General features: G+C 56.2%; 3 protein-coding genes and 1 non-coding gene across 5 annotated transcripts in view; all 4 read right to left on the minus strand.

Annotated features, from left to right (window-relative positions):
- Positions 1-1,163: 1,163 nt before the first annotated feature.
- CPNE7 (copine 7) lies at positions 1,164-6,686 on the minus strand. The gene is made up of 16 exons (XM_052686465.1): positions 6,427-6,686; positions 5,512-5,950; positions 4,092-4,274; positions 3,947-4,021; positions 3,760-3,834; positions 3,507-3,590; positions 3,346-3,435; positions 3,158-3,256; positions 2,839-2,925; positions 2,696-2,755; positions 2,458-2,591; positions 2,291-2,345; positions 2,148-2,199; positions 1,927-2,060; positions 1,609-1,845; positions 1,164-1,512 (listed from the first exon to the last, which is right to left on the minus strand). The coding sequence occupies exons 2-16, from the start codon at positions 5,734-5,736 to the stop codon at positions 1,375-1,377; spliced, it is 1,728 nt and encodes a 575-aa protein (XP_052542425.1). The 5' UTR covers positions 5,737-5,950; positions 6,427-6,686; the 3' UTR covers positions 1,164-1,374.
- A 1,331-nt stretch (positions 6,687-8,017) lies between these two features.
- RPL13 (ribosomal protein L13) lies at positions 8,018-12,125 on the minus strand. Its single transcript, XM_052686291.1, has 6 exons — positions 11,997-12,125; positions 11,634-11,749; positions 11,139-11,280; positions 10,265-10,438; positions 8,722-8,778; positions 8,018-8,219 (listed from the first exon to the last, which is right to left on the minus strand). The coding sequence occupies exons 2-6, from the start codon at positions 11,735-11,737 to the stop codon at positions 8,061-8,063; spliced, it is 636 nt and encodes a 211-aa protein (XP_052542251.1). The 5' UTR covers positions 11,738-11,749; positions 11,997-12,125; the 3' UTR covers positions 8,018-8,060.
- Positions 11,438-11,519, minus strand: LOC128082850 (small nucleolar RNA MBII-202). Its single transcript, XR_008207871.1, has one exon. It is a non-coding gene; the product is annotated as a small nucleolar RNA MBII-202 (small nucleolar RNA).
- A 378-nt stretch (positions 12,126-12,503) lies between the features above and the next one.
- Positions 12,504-20,853, minus strand: part of SPG7 (SPG7 matrix AAA peptidase subunit, paraplegin) — a 37,287-nt gene continuing 28,937 nt past the window's right edge. For both annotated transcript variants that reach the window (XM_052685704.1, XM_052685705.1), the window contains exons 13-17: positions 17,880-17,995; positions 16,596-16,752; positions 15,894-16,057; positions 15,270-15,347; positions 12,504-14,051 (exon numbers count right to left, since the gene is read on the minus strand). In XM_052685704.1, the coding sequence (XP_052541664.1) occupies positions 13,842-14,051; positions 15,270-15,347; positions 15,894-16,057; positions 16,596-16,752; positions 17,880-17,995 (725 nt within the window). In that variant the 3' untranslated portion in view covers positions 12,504-13,841. The remainder of the gene's footprint in view (positions 14,052-15,269; positions 15,348-15,893; positions 16,058-16,595; positions 16,753-17,879; positions 17,996-20,853) is intronic.

Consider the following 20,853-nt stretch of genomic DNA (forward strand, 5'->3'; position numbering starts at 1 on the left):
TCACTGAGAGATAATTAACCCCATCAACTAAACATCGACTAGTGGCAGCGCACACCCCACACACACACACACAGGGGGACACACAGCCCTGGGGAGGGGTCTCAGCCCCCCTGCCTGCACCAATGGCCGAACACAGCCGCAGCCCCAGTGGGTTTCTATGGCAACATCTGTTATCTGGCTTAATTGGGATGAATCAGGCGCTATAAATATGATGGATTGGACACCGTGCTCTGCCCATGGCCGGTAGCATCCCCACACCTAACAGTGCAGCTCTGGGACAGGGACACGGCCACAGCACGCAGGCATGGCTGCAAGGACAAACCCTGTGCCAGCACCCTGCCAGGGGAGAGCACATCCCCAGTGGGGACACATAGAGCAGGGCTTGGGGCACACAGCAGTGGCACTGTGCATGGAACAGGGCATGCAGCACATGGCATGTGGCACACAGCACACGGCACATCACACACGGCACAAAGCACGTGATGTAAAGCACATGGCACACAGTGCATGGCAAATAGCACACGGCATGCAGCACGCTGCTGATGGCAAGTAGCGCAGGGCAAATAGCACATCAGCACAGCACACGGCACACAGCAGCACTCAGCAGGCAGCCCGTGGCATGGCACAAGGCCCAGCACACAGCACATGGCATGGCACGCAGCACGTGGCACCTTGGCATGCACAAGGCACACAGCATGGCACACGGCACAGCACCAAGAAGGTCCAGCACGGCACATGGCACGTGGCACATGGCACAGGCATCGTGCAGGAGGGCATCTCTCCCTGCCTCCATGCCCTGGATTTCTGTGCTGCCGAGGCTGCACGGTGGGGCAGCAGCAGCACAACTTGAAAGCAAAAAAGTACAGCAGCTACAAAGCGCTGCTGCCTCTCATTCAGTGGCTGGTGGCTTTCAAGTGACAAATCCCTGCTAATGAGAGACGTGGCCAGGTGCCGGGCAGCTGGGAGCCGCTTTCAGCCTTTGTTCCCTTCCATTGCTGCCTTCCTGCTGCAGAATGGGGCTGTGCCCACGGGTAGGGCACCAGAGTGGAGCTGTGGGCTGCATCCCCCCATCCCCACACCCCACAGAGTGCCCATGGTTGGGGATTCTGTGTGACGCAGTAGCACTCCATGGGTCCCCGTGCCCAGAGAGCAGATAGCAGAGGGAAAGGGCAGCTTGCTTTATTGGCCCAAGGATGGGTTTGTCATGCAGCCTCAAAACAACAAGGAGACAGACAAGCACGGAGCACAGGGACCACGGGGACAGCAGGGGATGGAGTGGGGACACGGGGAGTTGGGGACTCAGCCACCTCCAAATAACGTGGCACAGCATCCCGCAGCAACACTGGGGCCATCCCCATCCCCGTACAGGCACACTCACTGGGGCGAGCCCAGGCTGGAGTCGGGGGTGTGGGGCTGGGGGCAGCGCGGGGGGAAGGCCTTGTAGCTGTAGTACTCCACCACCTGTTTGGGCACCTCGGCCAGCACGCACTTGGCCAGCGCCGTCGGGGACGCCTGCGGGACGGGGTGGGATGGGTGAGCTGGGGGTCGGTGGCACCCAACGCAGGGGGGCACAGGGTAGGGGACAGGAGGGCTGGAGGACCCACTCACGTTCTTGAAGTCACGGAAGGGGACGAACTGGACGATGTCACGCAGCACGGGCTCACCCCGGGGGGAGCGCAGGACGCCGTCGTCACCGTCCAGGATCTGCATGTCGGTGAAGTCGGCGTTGCCCACCCCCACGATGATGATGGACATGGGCAGGTAGGAGGCGCGGACGATGGCCTCCCTCGTGTCCGCCATGTCCGTCACCACGCCATCCGTCAGGATCAGCAGGATGAAGTATTGCTGGGGACAAAGGGACATCAGGGACACCCCCTGTGCCGTGCACCCCGTGCACGTGGGGGGAATGCGCACACGAGGCCGTACCGATGCCTCCTTGGTGCGCTCCTCGTCAGCTGCCACACGGGCCACCTTGGTGATGATGGGGGCCACGTTGGTGGGGCCGTACAGCTGGATTTTGGGCAGGCAGCTCTGGTAGGACTCCACCACACCTTGAATGCCTGTGGGGGTGCGGGGTGAGGGGGTGCCAGCATGGCTGGGGGGTGTGGGGATGGCGCTGGGCACCAGCGCAATGGAGCTCCACTCACCCTCACACTCGTCGTTGTCAGGATTAAAGTTGATGGCGAAGTCATGGGAGACCTTAGAGGGCAGAGGGGCAAAGGCAGCTGGGGGCAGCAGGATGGGTACATCCCAGGGGTCCCAGTGCATCCCAGGGGCCCCAGCCCCATACCTCGTACTTGGGGGGGATCCTCGCACCAAAGCCCAGAGCGGAGAACTTCTTATCACTGCAAGGGAAGGGATGTGTAGAGCCCCAGCCAGCACTGAGAGGTGCCACCTGAGTGTCCTGGCCCCACGGTGACCATCACTGCAGCGTCTCAGCCCTGGGGAGCCCCCAACCTGTCATAGTCCTGGCAGATCTCGCCCACTGCCACAAGCGCCTTGAGGTACTCGTTGGGCTGGTAGGGGTTGATGTAGTGCAGGGAGCAGCTGTTGCGGGGATCCCCGTTGGAGGCCGTGAAGTCGATGGCCACCTGGTGTGAGGGGTGTCGGTGAGATCCCCGGTGCCCCTGGGGCAGCCCTGAGCAGCTGCCCCAGCACCGTGATGCGGCCTCAGCCCTGATGGAGCTGCGCTCACCGTGAAGTGGATCTGGCAGCCGCCCATGATGTAGTCCAGGAAGGAGTAGACCCTGTGGATCTGTCAGTCCGACCCACGTCAGCCACTGATGTCCCAGCAGCAGCTTGGCACAGCACGGCTCAGCACGACTTGTGAGCACTCACCTTCAGGTCCAGCAGCACCACGACCCCCGAGTTCTTGTAGTTGCGCTTCTTGATTTTGTACTTGGGGTTCATGCACTCCCACTGCACCTGCAGCATGTGGCACCCGCGCTGCCCGGGTTTGGCCCCACAGCCCCCAGCCCCACTGTGCTGCGGCCCCCCAGCCCCCAGCCCCGTACCCCCACACAGGCAGATGGCTGCAGTCCCATATATCCCTTCCCCAAAGAGAAACCAGTGGAGAATCAGGGAGGAGCCTCCTGGAACAGGGCCTGACGGCAGGCTGTGCGCCCCAGCCCTGCTGGCCACATCCCCATGTCCCCACCTTGTTCTCCCCCATTGCCTTCTGCATCTCCTCGAAGGTGGTGAAGAACTCGCCAATGAAGTCGTGCTTTCCCCGTGAGTCGTAATCCCACACGACGCACTGCAGGGACGCAGGTCAGCGCTGCCCAGCTGTGTGCCCCCATCACCCCCACACCCACCCGGGGACGGGGTCCCATCACCCTTCCTCACCCTCAGCTTCCTCTTCTCCTCACAGCTACAGAGGGAGTTCAGAGAGACCTTGAAGGGCTCCCAGATGGGGCTCAGGTTGTTCTTCACCACCTGGGGGCAGGAGGGCTCATCAAGGCCAGGCACCTATAGGGCGGCCACGGGATGGAGCCAGCCAGCCTCACCTCAGTGCGGTACACCAGCTGCTCACTGCTGTCATCGTCGATGCGGTAGATCTCCAGGAAGGGGTCAGACTTGCTGAAAAGGTCCTGAAAAAGAGAGGATGGGGCCAGGCGGAGGGGAGGACTTTATCCATCCCATCCATTTATCCAACGCATCCCATTCGTTCCATCTCAACCCATCCAACCAGTCCTGTCTCATCCATCCCATCTCATCCAGCCCATCCCATCCTCTCCGCTCTGCTCACAGGCTGCTCACCTTGTCATCCAGCTTCTTGGCCCTAAAGGCCAGCTCCACGTAGCCGTTGTTCCCCGAGATCTCCTCAGAGATGACCTGCCAGGACACCCAACCACGAGGAGCTCGGTGTTATTCCCCTGCCATCCTTCCCTCCCCATCCCACGTCCCATTTTGGTGTCACCACGCAACCCAGCCCAGCATCACTCACCGTGATGGTGGATTTCCCCGCAAACTTCCCATATTTGAGGAACAGCGGCTTCGTCACCCGTTTCTGTGCCACAATCTGCCAAACAGGACGGGCTCAGCGCGGGCACAGCCTGCAGGTGATGGGGGCCAGCACGGCGGGGGCTCACCTGCCCCACGGTGCACTCCATGCCCCCCAGGAAATCATCATCGTGTGTGCCCACGCCGGCCTGCCCGTGGCTGTCGTACACCTCAAAGCGCAGCTTCTGCACCTCCTCAAAGTAGTAATCCACCGTGAAGATCTTGGCAAAGACGGGGTTCAGGTTGCTCTTGATGACCTCGCTGCGGTCCACCTGCAGGGCACAGGGTCACAGCAGCCTGGCGCCAGCGTTTGGGACCCAGCGTGGCGGGGAAGAGACTGCACGGCCATCAGCTCCTCAAACAGTTCTGCAGAACCTCCAGAAAGCACTTCTAATAAGCTGGGATTTGCTCAGTAGAGGCAATTATGGTCCACTCTCCTATCAGTGAAATTCAGCCTTCAATTGGCTCAAGTGCCTGGTGCTGGGGCTGTGAGGCACCAGACTGGAGGCGGCGCAGGGCTGGAGCCATGCAGGGGAAGCTGCCTGGAGCTGGGGGAATGGGCACAGGGACTGCAGGAACGCAGGGACAAAGGGATGCAGTGGCACAGGGATGCAGGAACATGGGGACATGGGGATATGGACAAGGTGACACAAGGATGTAGGGTCAAAGGAGCACAGGGATGCAGGAACAAGGGATGCAGGGACACCATGCAGCTGCTGGACAGACCATTAATTTGTGCACAAGTGTTTCTCTGCTCACACTGATCCTAAAGCTAAAGCACACCACCGCAGCACCATACCCGATATGGGAGTAAGGGGTGTCCCTGAGTGCCAGCACTGGTCCTGGGCACTGCACCCTCCAGGGCAAACCCCATATCAGTGGGGCTGCAGCCACGGGGATGCTTGTGCTCTGGAACACATTTTGTCCTGGGCTGGTTGGACCCAGAGAGCTGCCAGCGGGAGAGGGGCTGGGCACAGGACAGAGCTGCACCAGAGGGGCCACATTTTGCACGAAGGGATGCATCCCATTGAGGGTCCTCCTCTACTTGCTTTGGCTTCGGCTCACAGAGTCAATTACGTGCAGAGGGATTGAATGCTAAATCTGCTGGCTGAGCAGCACTGATTAGTGAGCGTGAAGCCACTGGAGCCAGCCAGGAGCTGCGCTGGGAAGCAGCCACAGGAAGGAACCAAGCACTTCGTGACCCACTGGGACCCACACAGTGTGGGCACCCTGTTCTTGGGTGCTGCCAGAGCTGCTGAGCTCCAGGAGGTTCGCTCCAAGCCAAAGCCCCACCTTGTCCCCACGCACCCCCCAAGCACCCCGCAGTGCCCTGCCAAGGAGCCGTGCCCCGCACCTTGCTCCCCACGTCCTTCACCCCATCCTGAGCCCTGCACCTTGCACCCAACTCCGCGCCCCGCACCTCTCGCCTGGCTCCCATCCCACAGACACCGCACCCGCCTCGGCTCCATCCCTGCCCCAATCCCCATCCCACCGCCCTGCCCTGCCTACCTCCACCCATTGGCCCTGGGACTGCATGAGCAGCAGGACGCAGGGATCCGACTTGTTGAGGGTGTCGCGGTCCAGGAGGTGCCTGCAGCTCACCCTCAGTTCCACCTTGGAGAGGACGGCCAGCGATGCCTGCGAGGACGGCTCAGGCGCTTCGCCCATGGTGGCTGCAGCACGGGGGGCGGCCGGACGCGATGGGGGGCAGGCGGCTCCGTGGGACAGAGGCATGTGGGGTAGTGGGTGGCCCTACAGCCTCGCTATCAGTGCACAGGGCAGCTGCTTGTCATGCCCGGGGCACGAGGCCCCGCAGTGCTGGGTGTCGAGATGGAGCCTGGGTGCCGGTGGGTGCTGCTGGGGGCTTGGCAGCTCCCAGGACAGGGTGGGGTTGGGGAGCCCACGGACTCTCTTTGAGATGAGCTGGTTCTGGTGGTCCTGTGAAACCCTGTGAGGTGTCAGGACACCACGGGGTGAGGCAGAGTTGGCTGCATTTAACTGTCACCATACAGAACTGGTGGCATGCTGGGGTGATGGAGGAATTCTGCCCCGCTGGGGAAACAGAGCCACCCTCCACCTGGATGCTGGCAGGACTCAGCCTGGTGATGCTGCAGCGTCGGCTCTGTCACCCCATCCCCACCTCATCCTGTTCTCACTGCATCTCCTCCATCCCCACACCCCTCTTCCCATCCCCACTGGCCCAGTTGCAGCACCCAGCCTCTACGCGCTGCGCCCATCCCGTGCCAGGAGCTGCTGCCACCCAGCTGAAGTTTCCCCATGAAGTCACGTAGGGCCGTGCCCTGCCCGGCACACCGCTCACATGCCTGGCTCTGCTGGGCACCATCTCCTCCCCAGCATCCCAACACAGCCGCGCGTCCCCCGCTTGAAAGGATCCCGGCGCCCCCACCTCACCTTCCCCCCTACCAGTGTGCCGGGGCTCGGTGCGCTGCCGGACGAGGGCTGGGGCCGGTGTGTGCCAGCAGAGCCGCGTGCCAGCCGGAGCTGCGCCGCTGCCACCTCCACACAACTGACTCAAGCTGCAATTCGGGAGCGGAGCCCTAAGAGGGAGACTACAATCTCTGTTAACCACCTCGCTGCCGGCACCGGAGCACGGACCGCCCGCAGGCACCGAGGCTGCCAGGGGTCCCTGGAACAGCCGGCAGCGCCTCTGCACGTGCCACAACTTCAGCCCCCTCTCCTGCCCAGCGCTGCTCTCACCCCACACACCCCATAGTCCACTGCTACTCCCCCCAGGGTGCCCAAGGCCCATCCCCATCCCACGTGTCCCCATCCCCATGCGTTCCCCCCTCTAAGAGCCACCCGTACCGCAGGGACAGACAGAGGTGTCCCAGTGATGCCTGGACATCAGGCGCCACAGCTCCACGTCCCCATGGTCTGGGCCCCCTGCACCCCACACATCCCCCCGGCGCTGCAGCTCCATCAGCGCAGCTTCATGAAGGGTGATATAATTAGCCCTTATTCAGAGGGGATTAAAATGCAGGGAAGGCTGACGAGCAGGAGGGCACCGCGGGGCCCTGGGCTGCAGGAGCTAATCCCACACTGCCTGGCAGAAGTAGGCCACCCTTCTTCCTTCCAGCAGCTCAGCACCCTGGGATCACCTGCACCCGAGCGCATCGCCGCCATCATTTCCAAATTTGCCATCACAGCTAATGAACTGAAGGCTCAAATCATGCGGCCGGGCAGCCATGCGGCAGCACAGCCCAGAACTGCTTAGCCAGCCCGGGGCTCCCCGGAGCGGGAAGGAGCCCACGGCACCGTGACTGCGCCCAGTCAGCATGAAGGGACACGGCCAGCACAGCCCCCAGGAGCTGGGTAGAGCCCTGGCGTAGCCTTTCTCCAGTGAGGACCGGGCTCGTTATCGCAGGCATGGGGCGCTGCTCTTAAGACATTCCTTAAAGGCCCAGGGATCGGCACCAGGATCAGAACCGCAGCGAGGAGCATCCAGGCAGACCCGTGTCACCGCGCGGTGCCGGGACGCCGCTCCACCCAGCGGCGGCAGCAGCAGCAGCAGCGAGCTGCAGAGCTTCCGACCAACGCCCGGAAGCGGGGACCAGCGCCCGAGCGATGCCACGGCCGCACAGCGCTCCGGGCCCTGGAGCCACCTCGGGGCAGCTCTCCTTTGCAGCCCCCACCCGGCTGGCGCTGAGCACAGCACGCCCGCAACAGCAGAGATGCGATTTCGCACTCACCCCTCCAAGGCAGGAGCCAACAGAGCCAACAGCGCCGTCCAGCCGCACGGCACCGGGCCGCGGCTCAGGGATCTCAAAGCTCAACGCGGGCAGATGAAGGCAACGCTGCGTCCCTGCAGACAAAGCAAACCACCCTACCTGAACAGCGCCGGCACGGGGCTTCGCTTTCCTTGCTGCTGAGGAAGGCTGCAGTCTGAGCACAGAGCACAAGACTCCCCACGCCCGCACAGCAGCCCAGCACAGGGCCCCACACGGCAGGCAGGGCAGAACACCCCACCGCCGCCCCACAACACACCACACACCGCTCCGTTTCCATCGTTTTTTATTGACAGTTCTGGGGAGAACAGTTCATTTCTTCTTCTCCACGTCCTGCTCTGCCGCTTCCTTGGCGCGTTTTGCACGGATCCCAAAGAGCCGAGCGTTGGCCCGGGCCATGCGCAGGCTGGCAAAGGCCTTGAAGTTCTTCTCCTCCTCTGAGATAACGCGGGCCTTCTCCCGTTTGAAAACCTAATGGGGGAGAGAGCCCGGCAGTCACACTGCGCATCACAGGCTGCCAACGAGACGGCGCTGAAGGCTTAACACCATTAATCTCGTCATATTTCTACCGCCGGCTCCAAGATGCTGCTAAGAATGCAAGATCTGTGCAATCCCCAGGCCCTGCCCTTATCATCACTCCACCAGGCACCTCATTTCCACCAGTTTCTCATTTGCCAACGCACGTCAGCGGACGAGCAGAAAACACCAGGAAAAAAAACCCAACACACAAACAAACACAAAACGAAATGTGAGTCAGGTTTGCACAGCATCTTCCAGCGTCAGAGCTCAGCAGCTGAGCTGCTGGGGCTGCCACACGAGGCTGCAGCACAGACACAAAGGGACAGAGGCGCCCCTGCCCGCAGCCCAGCAGACAGGAGGTGCCTGAGGTCGTCACCCACGTCCTCACAGCACCCTCGTGTGGGGAGCTGCTCTGCGACACCCCACGGAGGACAAGATTCAGGGTCACACTTACGTTCCTGATGGGCATAACAGGTCCGGACAGCTGAGTCGCCATCTTGAGTTCCTCAGGCTGCAAAACAAAGAGAGAAAAAAAAGCATTTCAGAAACAGAAACGTAGCATCTCTCATCGCAGCGCCTCCATGAAACGAGTGCCTGGTGCACAGCTTGAAGAACACTCAGCCATTCTGAGCGGAGATCTAACAGCAGCAGGAACCAACACAGCGCTTCCCTCACCCAGCTGCACTTGGCACGGAGGTGCTGCACCAACAACGTGCACCTTCCTGGCCGTCCATCTGCCCTCCCAGCCAGGCCAGCAGTGGCCTTTCAGGAGTTCTGCCAACTGGAAAAGCATTGCTGCCCCCCTGGGCCGTTTTCAGGCTGCCTGCTCAGCAATTCCTTCCACAGCCAATTCCAGCTTCTGGCGTGAGCGGCAGAAATGAATAAATCAGCTATCCGAAGCTTCAAGGAAATAAATTTGAAACACAAACAAGTATCCAAACAAGTATCTTTATCTGCTGATATCAGAAACAGATTGCAGCAGACAACCTGAAAGCTGCGCTGAATGTACTAAGTTACAGGTTTGTGTTGGCAGCCGATTTAAAACTAGAATAGAATCTGTTTGGCAAAGATGCTGTGCGCTGCCCACAGCAATTTGGAAAAAATCCACCTTCTGCACAGGCACCCAAGGCTCAGAAGGAGTTCTGACTTCACAATCCTCACGTCCACACTTCCACCAGTCCCACAAGTCTCACCACAGGGCAGCACCCTGAGTACCAAGCTGCCACAGCAGCACAACATCCACATCCAGCCTGGCTGCATAAGGTGTCAAGCCCCTTTCCTGCTCTGGAAGCAGCCCAAAGGAGCTCCAGCCCTGCAGGCAGCACTGAGTAAAAGCAGCTCAGGGCAGACAAGACTCTGCACAAGACTGAAAGCAGCTGGAACACGCAGCCTCGCTGCATTACCTGCACCTCCCTGTGGGAAGCGTGCATCTGCAACACAACAGCCAAGAACACGACAAAAGCCGACTCCACTCTGGATCCAGGTGAGATTTTAGTGGAAACCATTTCTGCACACCAACAGCAGCAGCCTTCTGGAGATTCCCTCTCATCCCTCCTTGCACTGAATAACTCGGAGAAGCTCCTTGCCTTCCCACCCCTTCCATACAGCTATCATGGCAGCACAGCAGATGCCTCAGCCAGCCTTTTTGTTCTGACACTTTGGCGTCATGAACTATAATTCAGCAGGCCAAAACAGAGCAGCTCCACATCCGAGCTGCACCTCCAGCAGCACAACAGCCCCCAGCCCAGAAGCACTGCTGCACTCCTGGCAGCCCCAGCATAGCCAGCACCAGAGAGCCCAGCTCCACCCATCCCAGCCCTGTAGGCAGTCACCAACTGCATCTGTGCACGGAACCAACACGCCCTCCTCCTCCAGGCCTGTGTTACTACAAGGATTCAAGAACAGCCTGGGCACCAGAGGACGGGCTGAGGGCCAAAGCCCTGCAGAAGTGAGCAGAAATAGGCTCTGTCACACGTTCCTAACAGGCAGGCACTTACAGAGCTGTCTCCTTTCTTAGGTGCAGAAGGCTTCCTTGGGAAGAGGATAAGCTTGGAGCGATACTCCTTCAGCCGCTGCACGTTGGCCTGCAGGGACTCTGTAGATTTGTTTCTTCGCCTGGGATCCACGGAGATCCCAATGGTCCGAGCGAACCTTTTGTTAATGCCAGCCAGCTAAAGAGAGAGCACAGAGACAGCAGTCAGCACCGCGCTGCTGCGGGTCCAGCACAGAGCAGATCAAGAGGCAGGGCACCCTTCAACAGCACCACACAGATGGATTTCCTGAGCAGTGATGAGCGGGGTGTTCAGGCTCTGGTACACACCATATGAAGTTGTGGAATGAGGAATCTGGTTTGAAAACTACAGCCTTACTGCTCTGATGCACTAATCTCACTGCTGCATTTTTATGAGGTTCTGAACAGGACACGAGGGGAGGCTGTGGACGCCGGCTGCCAGCAGTGCCCAACGCTTCCTGCTGCAACCCAACACCAGCAGCTCCCGGGAGCAGGGAGCACAGGACACATTCTAAAGCAAGGTGAGGGTGCTGGAGACCTTAAGGTGATCACAAGCTGCTCTTTACACAGCTTTTATTTGAAGTGAAGGTGAGGAGCCTCAATTCAAGCTCTGCCCAAATCTGATTTTAAACCAACCGTAGTACCTGACAGCCCAACCACAGACACAGCGATATTTACTCTTCAAACCAACCTTTCACTGACACAACCACTCCTTCCCCATCCCACTGCTGCAGAGGCACGCAGATGCTGACACTGCAGCACAGTGCTGAACTCAACTATCATTCATACAACAGAGCAGGACAACCCAACTCGAGATCGGCAGTGAGTTTCATCAGCGAGGATGGGCTCTCCATACTTACTTTAAGCTCTTCTAGGCTGAAGCCTCTGCCAGCACGAACTTTTTTGTGGTATCTGACAGTCGGGCACCTCACAATGGGCCGGATGGGCCCAGCCACGGGGCGAGGCGCGATGCGACGAGCCTTTGCCTGGCGAGCCTTCCTCCTGCAGTGCGGGGAACAGCGGTCAGAAAGAGGTATGGCTGCCAGAGACAGCGCTCAGCTCGCTGTGCTCCCCGGCAGGGCAGCGCCTGCCACGCGGGGTTCGCCCAAAAACAACCGGGACACCGAGCGAGCAGCTGGGACGGACGAGCGTCGGCACTGCAGAGCCGCCGCAGCCATCAGATAGACAAGGGTTCAAGGGAATCATCAATGCAGTACAGCGATTCCGGAGACTTCTCATCACCTGACTGCGGCCGGACCAACCCCCGAGGGCCCCGTCCCGGCTGTGCGCCCCGCGGTGACACCGGCGCCCTCCCGAGCAGCGCTGCAGGCCGCGCGCGGCCCGGCGGCACTCACCTGCGGATCTTGCGGGCGGGCTGGTTGAACCACGTGGCCACTCGTCGCTGCCAGTCCTTATGGAAGTGCGGCTTCAGGATCATGCCATTGCGGCTGGGCGCCATGGCTGCTCGGGCCTGCGGACACGGGCAGGGCTAGAGGCGGCTGCCGGGGCTGCAGGGTCCCGGTACTCGAGAAGGCCCGTTGCAGGCCGAGCCCGAGCCCCAGTCCCCGTGAGAGCCGCTCTCGGGGCCCAGCCCCAGCCCCCCGGGACCGGCGCGGGGCTCCGAGCGGCCTCCGAGCGCTCCCGGGCCCGGCGCGGCTCTCGGCGGGCGGATGGCAGCGGATGGAGCCCACCCCAACCGCGGCAGAGCCGCCACTCACCTCCCGCCACGGAAAATGGCCGACCGGAAAAGGAAGCGGCGGCGCGGCGCACGCCGGAAGTGTGGTGGCAATGGCCAATAGGAAGGGCCGTACGTACGGCCCAATGAGAACGACGGTTCCGGAAACATCTGGAAGCGGCTTCACCGCACCCAAAATAAAGATGGCGTCGAATTTAAACAGCCCGTACCTCACGCTGGCGACTGGGCAGCGGGCTCGGCGCTCCTTCCCCGGCTCCCGCAGGAATGCGGGCACGCTGCTGGTTGCCTCCTTGCTACCCTCTACCACAGCCCCATCTCGAACGTGCTCAAAGCAGCACCCGTGCAGCAGTGGGACCGAGGTCAGGGAGCACCGGACCTTTGCAGAGGTTGGATCCTGCTGCAGCCTCAGGGAAGGCAGCGTACGGCTAGATGGCACGGGGAGCCCTGCATCCCCTGCACCCCCTGCACCCCCTGCAGGGGCGAGGCTGTGCCAGCAGCACAGCAGCAGCAGCACAGTCACAGACTTGAATCCTCGTGTCAAAAAGTTTATTGAGGCAGCTCGGAATTCAGCCATCCTGTTTGACAAACAAATCAAAACATTTTCCACCTGTTGCTAGACAAACAAATTGAGAGAATGAACCACCTGTAAGGAATCAAAGAGGTCTGAAAGAAAAGAAAAAAAGCATAGGCAATAGCATCCCCAGCTGAGCAAATCATTTCTGCCCAAGAACAGGGCAGCGTCCCCACCATGGGCACGAGGCCCAGCACGGCCGGGTCAGCAGCACAGCTCGGGGGCACCCAGGTGAGCCACGTGGATCAACCTTCTCTCCACTCCCAAGGGAGGGCTCAGCTCCAATCTGACTCCAAGATGAAGGCCTGAGGGCTGGGAATTGAAAGCTGAGGTCTTTCAGGTCACAGTCAGTACTCATGGAAAAACTGCAGACAAGAATCCTTCCTGAAGGGGCCTTACCAAGCCAGAGCACAACAAGCACCAATGATCACTTTGATCTTTCCCTGATGAACAGCAGTCAACCATTTCATCACAGCGTGTTTTGCCAACAGCCACGAGGACAGGGACAGCAGAAGTGCCAAGTTTGTGCAGATGCACCCAGGAAGAGCATCTGCATTTGAGTGAACCGAGCATAACTCCATCCCTACAAACAGCAGCACTGCTCAGCAGTCTGCCAACACACACTGGAGCCATTCCCTGCAGTGCTGCTTCCTAACATCACACCATCAGGTTATGCTGGGTTATGAACACAGGTTCCCTCATTCTCTGCTTCTGAAACCCTTGCTATAAAAATCAAATAGAAGCTACCAATTGGGGGAAAAGAAAGCCCACCTCCTACACAACTCCACAGCTGTAGTAAGCACATATTCTACAAACGCAGCAGCACATTCAAGATAATTCATTCTAGTGAAGTTTGTTTCCTATTCTGTGTTCAGCAGCAGAGATGAGCACAGCTGCATAACAGCTACAGCACCGTACCCAGCAGAGCCCTGCTGCCTTCCACTGTGCTGACCATTCTGGTGCTGAGAACAGCAGTGCACTCCTGCATGCACAGCACACAAGGACTCCACACCATCCATCACCCTTACGAAGGCACACACTGCTCGTGTAAACACACTCTTTCCAGCAGATTAATCACTAATATCCTGCTGAGAATCAATTCCAAAATCTTCAGTTCTCCTCCCTGCAGGTTAAAGCTTGTGTTACAAGACTAAACGTAGCCATTCCTTTAATTTCAGGGAAGTAGCAACACAGAGATGCCCTGCTCTTTATTTTTGATTTCAGAGCTGAGAAGAGAAAGGGTTTGTGTTCAAAAGAAGCTTCTAGAGTCCTCCCGTTCTGCATCAGGAGTGGCCTTCACACTGGCCTCAGGCGTGGTTCTTCCTCCTCCTCATGGTTTGGTGGCTGCTGGGGCACTTCTTCATCTCGAGTGTCTTGCTTGTCTCTCTCTGCTTGAAGCCAGCTCTGAGGAGCTATCATTTTCTTTGGCCCGTAGGGTGGAGGCCCAATCAAAGCTTCAATGTCATCATAATTTATCACTTCTTTCTCCAGTAGGGCATTAGACAGCTAGAAAGAGTAAATAAAGCATAATGAGGCACAGAGGTTTGCAAACAGTCCCTCTGAACTGATCTGAACTCACCCTACCAGCTCAACTTGGACCTCAACATCTGGACACAGCACGTGCTGGCGCCCGCGAGGAGCAGAGCCCAGCTACCACAGCACAGATAGCGTGACCTGGACGCCTGCTGGAGCAGAACAAAGCTCTCCAGGCAGCTGGCACCTTTCACAAGAGTGATTTTTGCCAGAAACACTCAGTGTGACTGGAGTCCATAAAGTATCCCCCAGGGAATGATTTGGCGAGTCAGAACACCATGGCAATTAGAGAAGTGCCCTTACTGCCCCTGGCACTGCACCTGTGGCCTTGCCTAAGATGCCACAGTAACAGGAATTGAGACCGGAGCCAGACTCACACTCCTCTGTACACAAATAACATGACACAGAGATAACAGAGAGCTGTTTTGTTCCTGCAGGCATGGGCTGAAGGTCATTAGAAGGTCCTCCCCAGAAAGTTAAATTCCCTGGTCCCTCTGCCAGTAGAAGGACCACGCTTGAGCAGCAGGTGGCCCTCCAACATGGAACTGCTCAATTCTGCTGACAAGATGTGACACACTGACCTGGCAAATGCAATGCTCTGTAGATATTTTGGCTTAACTTAAAAGTTTTTCCCGTGATGAGCCTCTAGCAAACATCTGATTGTTGTTAAATGAAAGCATCAGAACAGAGGAGGCCAGCAGAGAGGAGAGCCCCCAACAAAGCCTGCCTTCAGAGCGCTGCTGGGGCACTGCCCTGGGGACAGAACTGTGATATGGGCAACAGCAGGGTGCCGAAGCAAGCAAGTTCTGGCCACCTTATTATGCATAAGGAGGCCTGCTGGTGGGTATATGGAGGTGGCTGTGCTTCTGTTGTCTCTTAAGAAGAGATCCTGAAAGAGAACTGACTGGCTAGGAGACTGTCCAGACACAAAGCAGAGGAGACAAAGCTTACTTCTGCAATAAGGCCTCCTTGATATATTGGGTATCAAGGAGATAGCAGGTGAAAATTGCCCGGAGGTACGCAGACAGAATCAGCCAGCACCTGCCTACCAATTCAGCAGTCCCAACACAAACCCCAGAAACCCCATTACAAGGCATTTTAGGACCACAGAGACACTGCAACAACCAAGAGCACAGAAAGTATCAAGGCCAAACCCAGCAGTTAAAGGAACTCCACATGACTCCAACTTACTGTTTGCAGCTTATCTCGGTTGTCCAATAGGAGTTTTTCTGTGCGTCTGTAGGCCTGAGCCACCAGCACTTTTGCTTCCTAGAAGATAATAAGAAGAGAGATTTGTACTGCAAGTGGACAAACAAGGAGGAGAGACCTTCACACAGCAGCACCTCTCCCTCCCCGATTGTCTGCCCTCAGTTCCATAACTATGCTCCCCCCTCAGCTCCATCTCCTTCAAGTTCAAGTTATACAAAGCACTTCTCCCCCTCTCCAAAAGTCACATTTGTACCTCCCACCTCCTAGAAGCTCTCCAGAGTCTTGTCAACAAAAGAACCAGGACTGCAGTTTTCACACTGCAATGCACAGAACAGACTGTATTTCACAACCACTCACTGCAGCTCCAGGCAGCGCAGTGCTGCTGGGCTGGACTCACAGCTGTATGTGACTCTGCTCTTAATGCCTCACTGAACAGTCCTTGCACACACAACAGTACCAGGCTATCTTAGTGCTCAGCTGTTGAATTTTACCACTTAATGGCTAAATGAAAAAAAAAAAAAAGCAAAGCATTCAGGTACAAATTTATGCAATTTCCAGTGAGCGACAGAAAGTGAAGAACAAAGAGGAAGAGGTGAGCAGCCCTACGTGGTCCATCATCTGCTGAAGGCCCTGGCTGAAGGGGCGCCGGCCAATTCCAACTGTGCTCTCCCCATCCGGAAAGGAGATCTGCCCGATGCTGGGCACCATCCCATACTGCCTCACCATGGAGTAGGCTATCTTGGTCACCCTCTTCAGGTCATCCTGTGCTCCTGGGTGAGACAGACAGACAGCAGTCTGAGATGAGAGCAAGAGGAGGACGTCCAGCACAAACACACATTCCACCAGTCAAGGGATCAGAGGACCTGCAGGAATCCAGGCAGTGAACGCGTTGCCTCACTGTGTGCACTGCCAGAGCTGCGCAGGGCAACGAGGCACATTCTGGTAGCTAGCTCATATGGGCTGCTTCCCTGCCACTGCTTTGCTCTTATCCCACGTAGCTATAAATGGCTGGAACTAAGGCACAGAAAGCTCCAGGCTCTTCCATCAGCCAAGAGTCTTGCTATGTAATTGCATCTGTAGCCTTAGACTCTGGGACAAGTCTGAGACTACACAGTTGGAACCCACAATGAGAGGCCTTCACACTCACAAACCCAAGTCCAAGATCAAAATAAGCACTCTGAAATTTCTCCTTCCCATTCCCAAGGGTGGGAACCTCTGCTTCACATTACTCTTGGGTAGAGCAACAAGTACAAAGTTCAGACTCTTGGCACGACCTCCCCTTGCTCGTGTCAGGGTCCGTCCCCTCACCTGTGGTGACTTTGTTAAAGGTGATGGCTTCAGACACTCTCCCTCCCAGCGCCATACACATCCTCTCTAGCAGCTGCTCCCTGGTGAAGAGGTACTGCTCTCTTGGAAGGATCTGAGCAAATCCAAGTGCTGCATTTGTCCGAGGGGCAATGGAAACCTGCAAAACAGAGCAGCTCCATTGGTTTGGAGAACAAAAGAGCTCTCAACAACAGTAGCAGCAAACACAACGAGGTCTGCCCTCCCAGGGATGTTTGTTAAAAGCAGTGGGGCTTGCTCACTAACCTACACAGGCATGAACTGCAGTTGCCATTCCCATACTGAAGGCTCTGCCTTCACAGATGTGGAGTAGCTTTCCTCACTTTTAGAACAAGAAATAAAAAGTTACCCTGAACAGCAAGCCAGTAAAATCTTGAGACTTAAGAGTGGCTTTGAAGGATGTAAGCAACGGGAGTTTGCTAAACATGTTCCAAAATTATGGGGACTACCTAACAAACACACTGGATGCCTTCAGAAAAATACGACCCGATTCCCTCATCCATTAAACGCAGCCACATTTTGTTGGAGAGCAATTAACAACAGTTCAGCTTATACAATAGGTCATTCAGAGTGAATTTGCTGCTGGTGGTGGGCCAAGAAGCTGTCATTCTTGTCATTTCCACCCTCCACCTCTCCCCTGTGTCAGGGCTCTTTGAGGAGACGTGCATGGGACAGAACACACCCCGGGGTGCCAAAGGGGGGCCTTTCCTGCAGAGAAGGGCTTCAGGCAGACCAACTCTTCAGCGAGCCAATCTGAACAACACATCTCTTTCGATTAGTATCAGAGCAGTTTCTCCAACGGCCTGACTGGTAGCTGCAACATGCTGGCAAACCGCAGCAGGGAAGGAGATCACGCACGCACACAGAGCAGCGCTTTGTGCTTGGAGCAAGTGCATGAACTGAGCAGCAGCACCAGAAGATTCAGTTGCTTCAGATGTGCCCAGCAACTGGGTAACCAGCAAACACTGGGAGCGCTTCACAGTCAGCTTTTAAATGCCAGAGTTCCCCCGTGGCTGATTAATCAGCCTTGCACCACCGCTATCAACCCGTTTCTCTTGACGGCGTATTTGCAGCACGGATTGCAGCAGTATTCGCAGCCCCAAGTTCATGAAGATGGCCAGAGCAGCACAGCAGAATTAAACACAAGCGCTATAAAATAATCAGCACACCTTGGGCAGCAGCAGCCCAAAAAATCCTCTTCCCACCCAACCACACACATCGTGACACAGCAGCTGGTGCCAGGGTTACCTTCATCACTGCCTCCGTGTGCTCCAGCAGCCAGCCGACCAACGCGTGGCCCGACTCGTGAAACGCCACCACCTTCCTCTCTTCAGGTGACAGGATTTTATTCCTTTTGGCAGTGCCTATCAGAGCACAGGCAAGGGTCAGATGAGACAGCAGCGGGCAATGGGTGTAAGCAGCAGGACACAACCTGTTCAGCTTGGTGCACAAGCCAGCGCTGTCGGTCTTCTCAGAACACACTTAATCATTACACAAATAATTTAAAACTCTCAGTCGAATCACAGCTCTAGAATGCAAAGCCCAGTTCTGCCCAGGGCTCTGCCAGAGGCTCGTTACACTGTATTCCTGCTGAGGGACATATCTGCAAAGTCAGTCTACCACTGGGAGGGTGGGAATATCCACCCCCCCCCCCAAAAAAAAAACACTACCAAAAAAAAAGGAAAAAGAACAACAGGACTAGCTGAAGTATCATAGTGATTTTGCTGTATTTCAGGCCCTAGGGACAGGAAAGAAGAAAGATTTTGAATTATATATATAAGAAAGGTCCCAGATGAGACTGAGTGCTCAAGTCAGCAAAAAAAACACGAGTATCTACAAAAAAACCCAACTTCCTCCAAAGCCAAGAAATCTCTGATTACAGATAGCATGCTCCACACGAGCTCATTCCCAGGCTCCTGAGAACTACCAAATTAAGCCATAACTCACACTTAATACTTTCTCCAGAAAGGTGATTTTTGAAAGTGTCTATTTTCCAACCCAGTAGCCCGTAACGCACAGTAAGTCCAATTAGGATTCCAAAACATGCTGAATGGAAGTAAAGCTTCCAGCACGTACAGAACACGTTAGTTCCAGAGTACACTGTGAATCCAGCAGTCATTATAGCTCTGTGCATCAGATGCAAGTAGGTCCCAGTACTTGTAAGTGGATGCCTGCACTGTGCCAGGAGCAGCAGGGCAGAGAGCAGGCAGAGCTGAGGGCGGCTTGGTACCAAGGCTCTTCATGCCTTGGAAAACAGCACTCTATTAAACATTAATTTTTAAACAAAGTCAAGAGCTTTATTAAACAAGGAAGCAGCAAAAGGAGCACGGCAGATCTTGCAGAAGCACTGCTTAAGGACCCTGGAAACCACTGTGCCCCGGGAGGCTGACAGCGATGGAATCGCAGATGAATCGCAGCAGCCCTGATTTTCATTAGTCAGCTCCTTACTCTGCCTTCAGCAGCACGTGGCATGTCCCTGCACACACCCTTCTACAGAGAGATGTATGGATATGCTGTATACAGCTTTATGACTTTTTGAACTCTGGTAGCATCCCTGTCAGCCCATCGAGAAGCGAAGGACTGTGGTCTCTTCACAACAGCACAAAGCGTGAAGATTGCTGCTGCCCCCAAACGAAGTAAGCTCCAGGCTGGGGAGCCCTCTAAAGGCCCAGACTTACCACCTTTATGGGACAAACACCACAGGAAAAAACCCTGGGCTGGCTTTGCTGGTCTTACGCTGTGTGCACAAACCCCACCAGGGCACAGGCTCTGCTCCGTCTTCCCAGGACAAGCCCTGAATGCTTCTGTGTGCTCAGCAGGTTTCCTCCAGCACTCCCAGGAGACCTGACTTACTGACTGCTTTCTGTTCCCAAACTGAAAACACAATGGGGACTACCACAGCGAAGAGTTCATGTTCCTCCCTCACAGCAACACAAAGCTTTAAGGCTGACAGGGCCTCAGGACTTGCAAAGTTCTCTTTTGATTCCACATCATCCTTATTAAAACCAGAAGCTTATAATGGAAAGCACAGTAATATCTTGTTTCCTTCAAGAAAAGCTTTTATAGCGACTGAAATATTGAACTGGATTGTGAAACCCAGAAGCATTCCCACTACGTGGCAAGGGCACACTTAATATAAGGGCCTGGAGGGCTGTTCAGGGCCTTTTAGACTTGTTCTGCAAAAAAAATAGCCAGGTCTTGCTAATATGAAAAGATCAGATTAAGCAACAAATAGATGATATCGCTTCCCAAATGTCACAGAGCCTCAGTGAAGCAAGGCAGCTTGTCAGCAGTGAAGCTGCTGAAGCCCATGCCCTCTCATGGCCACCACATAAATCCCAGATATTCCCTCTGCTGCACATCCCCTGCGGTCTTGCTTGCTTTTTGCCCTGTCCTCCATGCCTGGGGAACTAAGGAAAAGGCAGAATTCAGAAAGAAAAGTCAAGGCAATCCCTGCAAGTTCAGTACTCTCTCTTGCAGATGGAAAAATAAAGCACATCTATGTGATAGCTATTAGGGTTTCTGTTCTGCACTGAGAGCTGTCTCACTGCCCACTCCTGGGAGGTGCTGCACGCAGCCTGGGCTTCGTGGAAGTGTGTTCTGTCCCCCAAAGCACTCCCAGGATTACGTTTGTAAGAGACAGGCAAAACAGAGGAGATCTCAAACACCTTCTCTTAAACAAGGACACATTTGGGCGTTTTCTGATAAAAAGCAAACGGTGAGAATTCGATCGCTGTGCCAGGGAACACCTGACCCTGAAGGAACACCCTTTTTCCTACAGAACACCAGGCTGTTTGCCCAGACTCAGCCCCAGTGATGACACCGCAGGCTGGAAGCAGCTAAATGTCTGACCATGAAAGTCAGGGATTGCCTGCAGGAAAGTGCAGACAGAAATGCACCGGATTCAAACCCCTCAGGTGAGGTCGAGCCTTCTGGGAACTCTCCCTCCCCCTCCCTATAATATATTGCCCCACGGCAGGCTCCAGAGGTTCCTCTCTGCTGGCACTTGCACAAGCAACAGGGGAAGGCTGACAGGATGTTCTCAGAGAGAGAACAGTGCTCCACTGTCTTTCAGTTTATTCTGCCAATTCATCAAAGTCTGGGCTTCGAGGCCAAGAAGAAAAATCTCTCATTTCTTCCTGTTGCTGTTGAGGCTGGGGCAGGATAGCCTATTTGCTTTGCTATTCATGTTTATGTAGCAGGTGTCCAGAGCAAGAACAAA

The sequence above is a fragment of the Tympanuchus pallidicinctus genome, unplaced genomic scaffold (genome assembly GCF_026119805.1).
Source record: "Tympanuchus pallidicinctus isolate F22 unplaced genomic scaffold, pur_lepc_1.0 scaffold22, whole genome shotgun sequence".
NCBI classification, from domain to species: Eukaryota; Metazoa; Chordata; class Aves; order Galliformes; family Phasianidae; genus Tympanuchus; species Tympanuchus pallidicinctus.

Excerpts from the sequence above, each read along its gene's own strand:
- CPNE7 (XM_052686465.1), bottom strand. The coding sequence starts at position 5,736 with ATGCCTCTGTCCCACGGAGCCGCCTGCCCCCCATCGCGTCCGGCCGCC. Across the intron at positions 2,926-3,157 it reads AGGCAATGGGGGAGAACAAG|GTGCAGTGGGAGTGCATGAA; the intron begins GTGGGGACATGG and ends CACATGCTGCAG. Across the intron at positions 2,346-2,457 it reads ATCTGCCAGGACTATGACAG|TGATAAGAAGTTCTCCGCTC; the intron begins GTTGGGGGCTCC and ends CTTCCCTTGCAG.
- RPL13 (XM_052686291.1), bottom strand. The coding sequence starts at position 11,737 with ATGGCGCCCAGCCGCAATGGCATGATCCTGAAGCCGCACTTCCATAAG. Across the intron at positions 10,439-11,138 it reads TCAGCCTAGAAGAGCTTAAA|CTGGCTGGCATTAACAAAAG; the intron begins GTAAGTATGGAG and ends CTCTCTCTTTAG. Across the intron at positions 8,220-8,721 it reads CTGTTATGCCCATCAGGAAC|GTTTTCAAACGGGAGAAGGC; the intron begins GTAAGTGTGACC and ends CTCCCCCATTAG.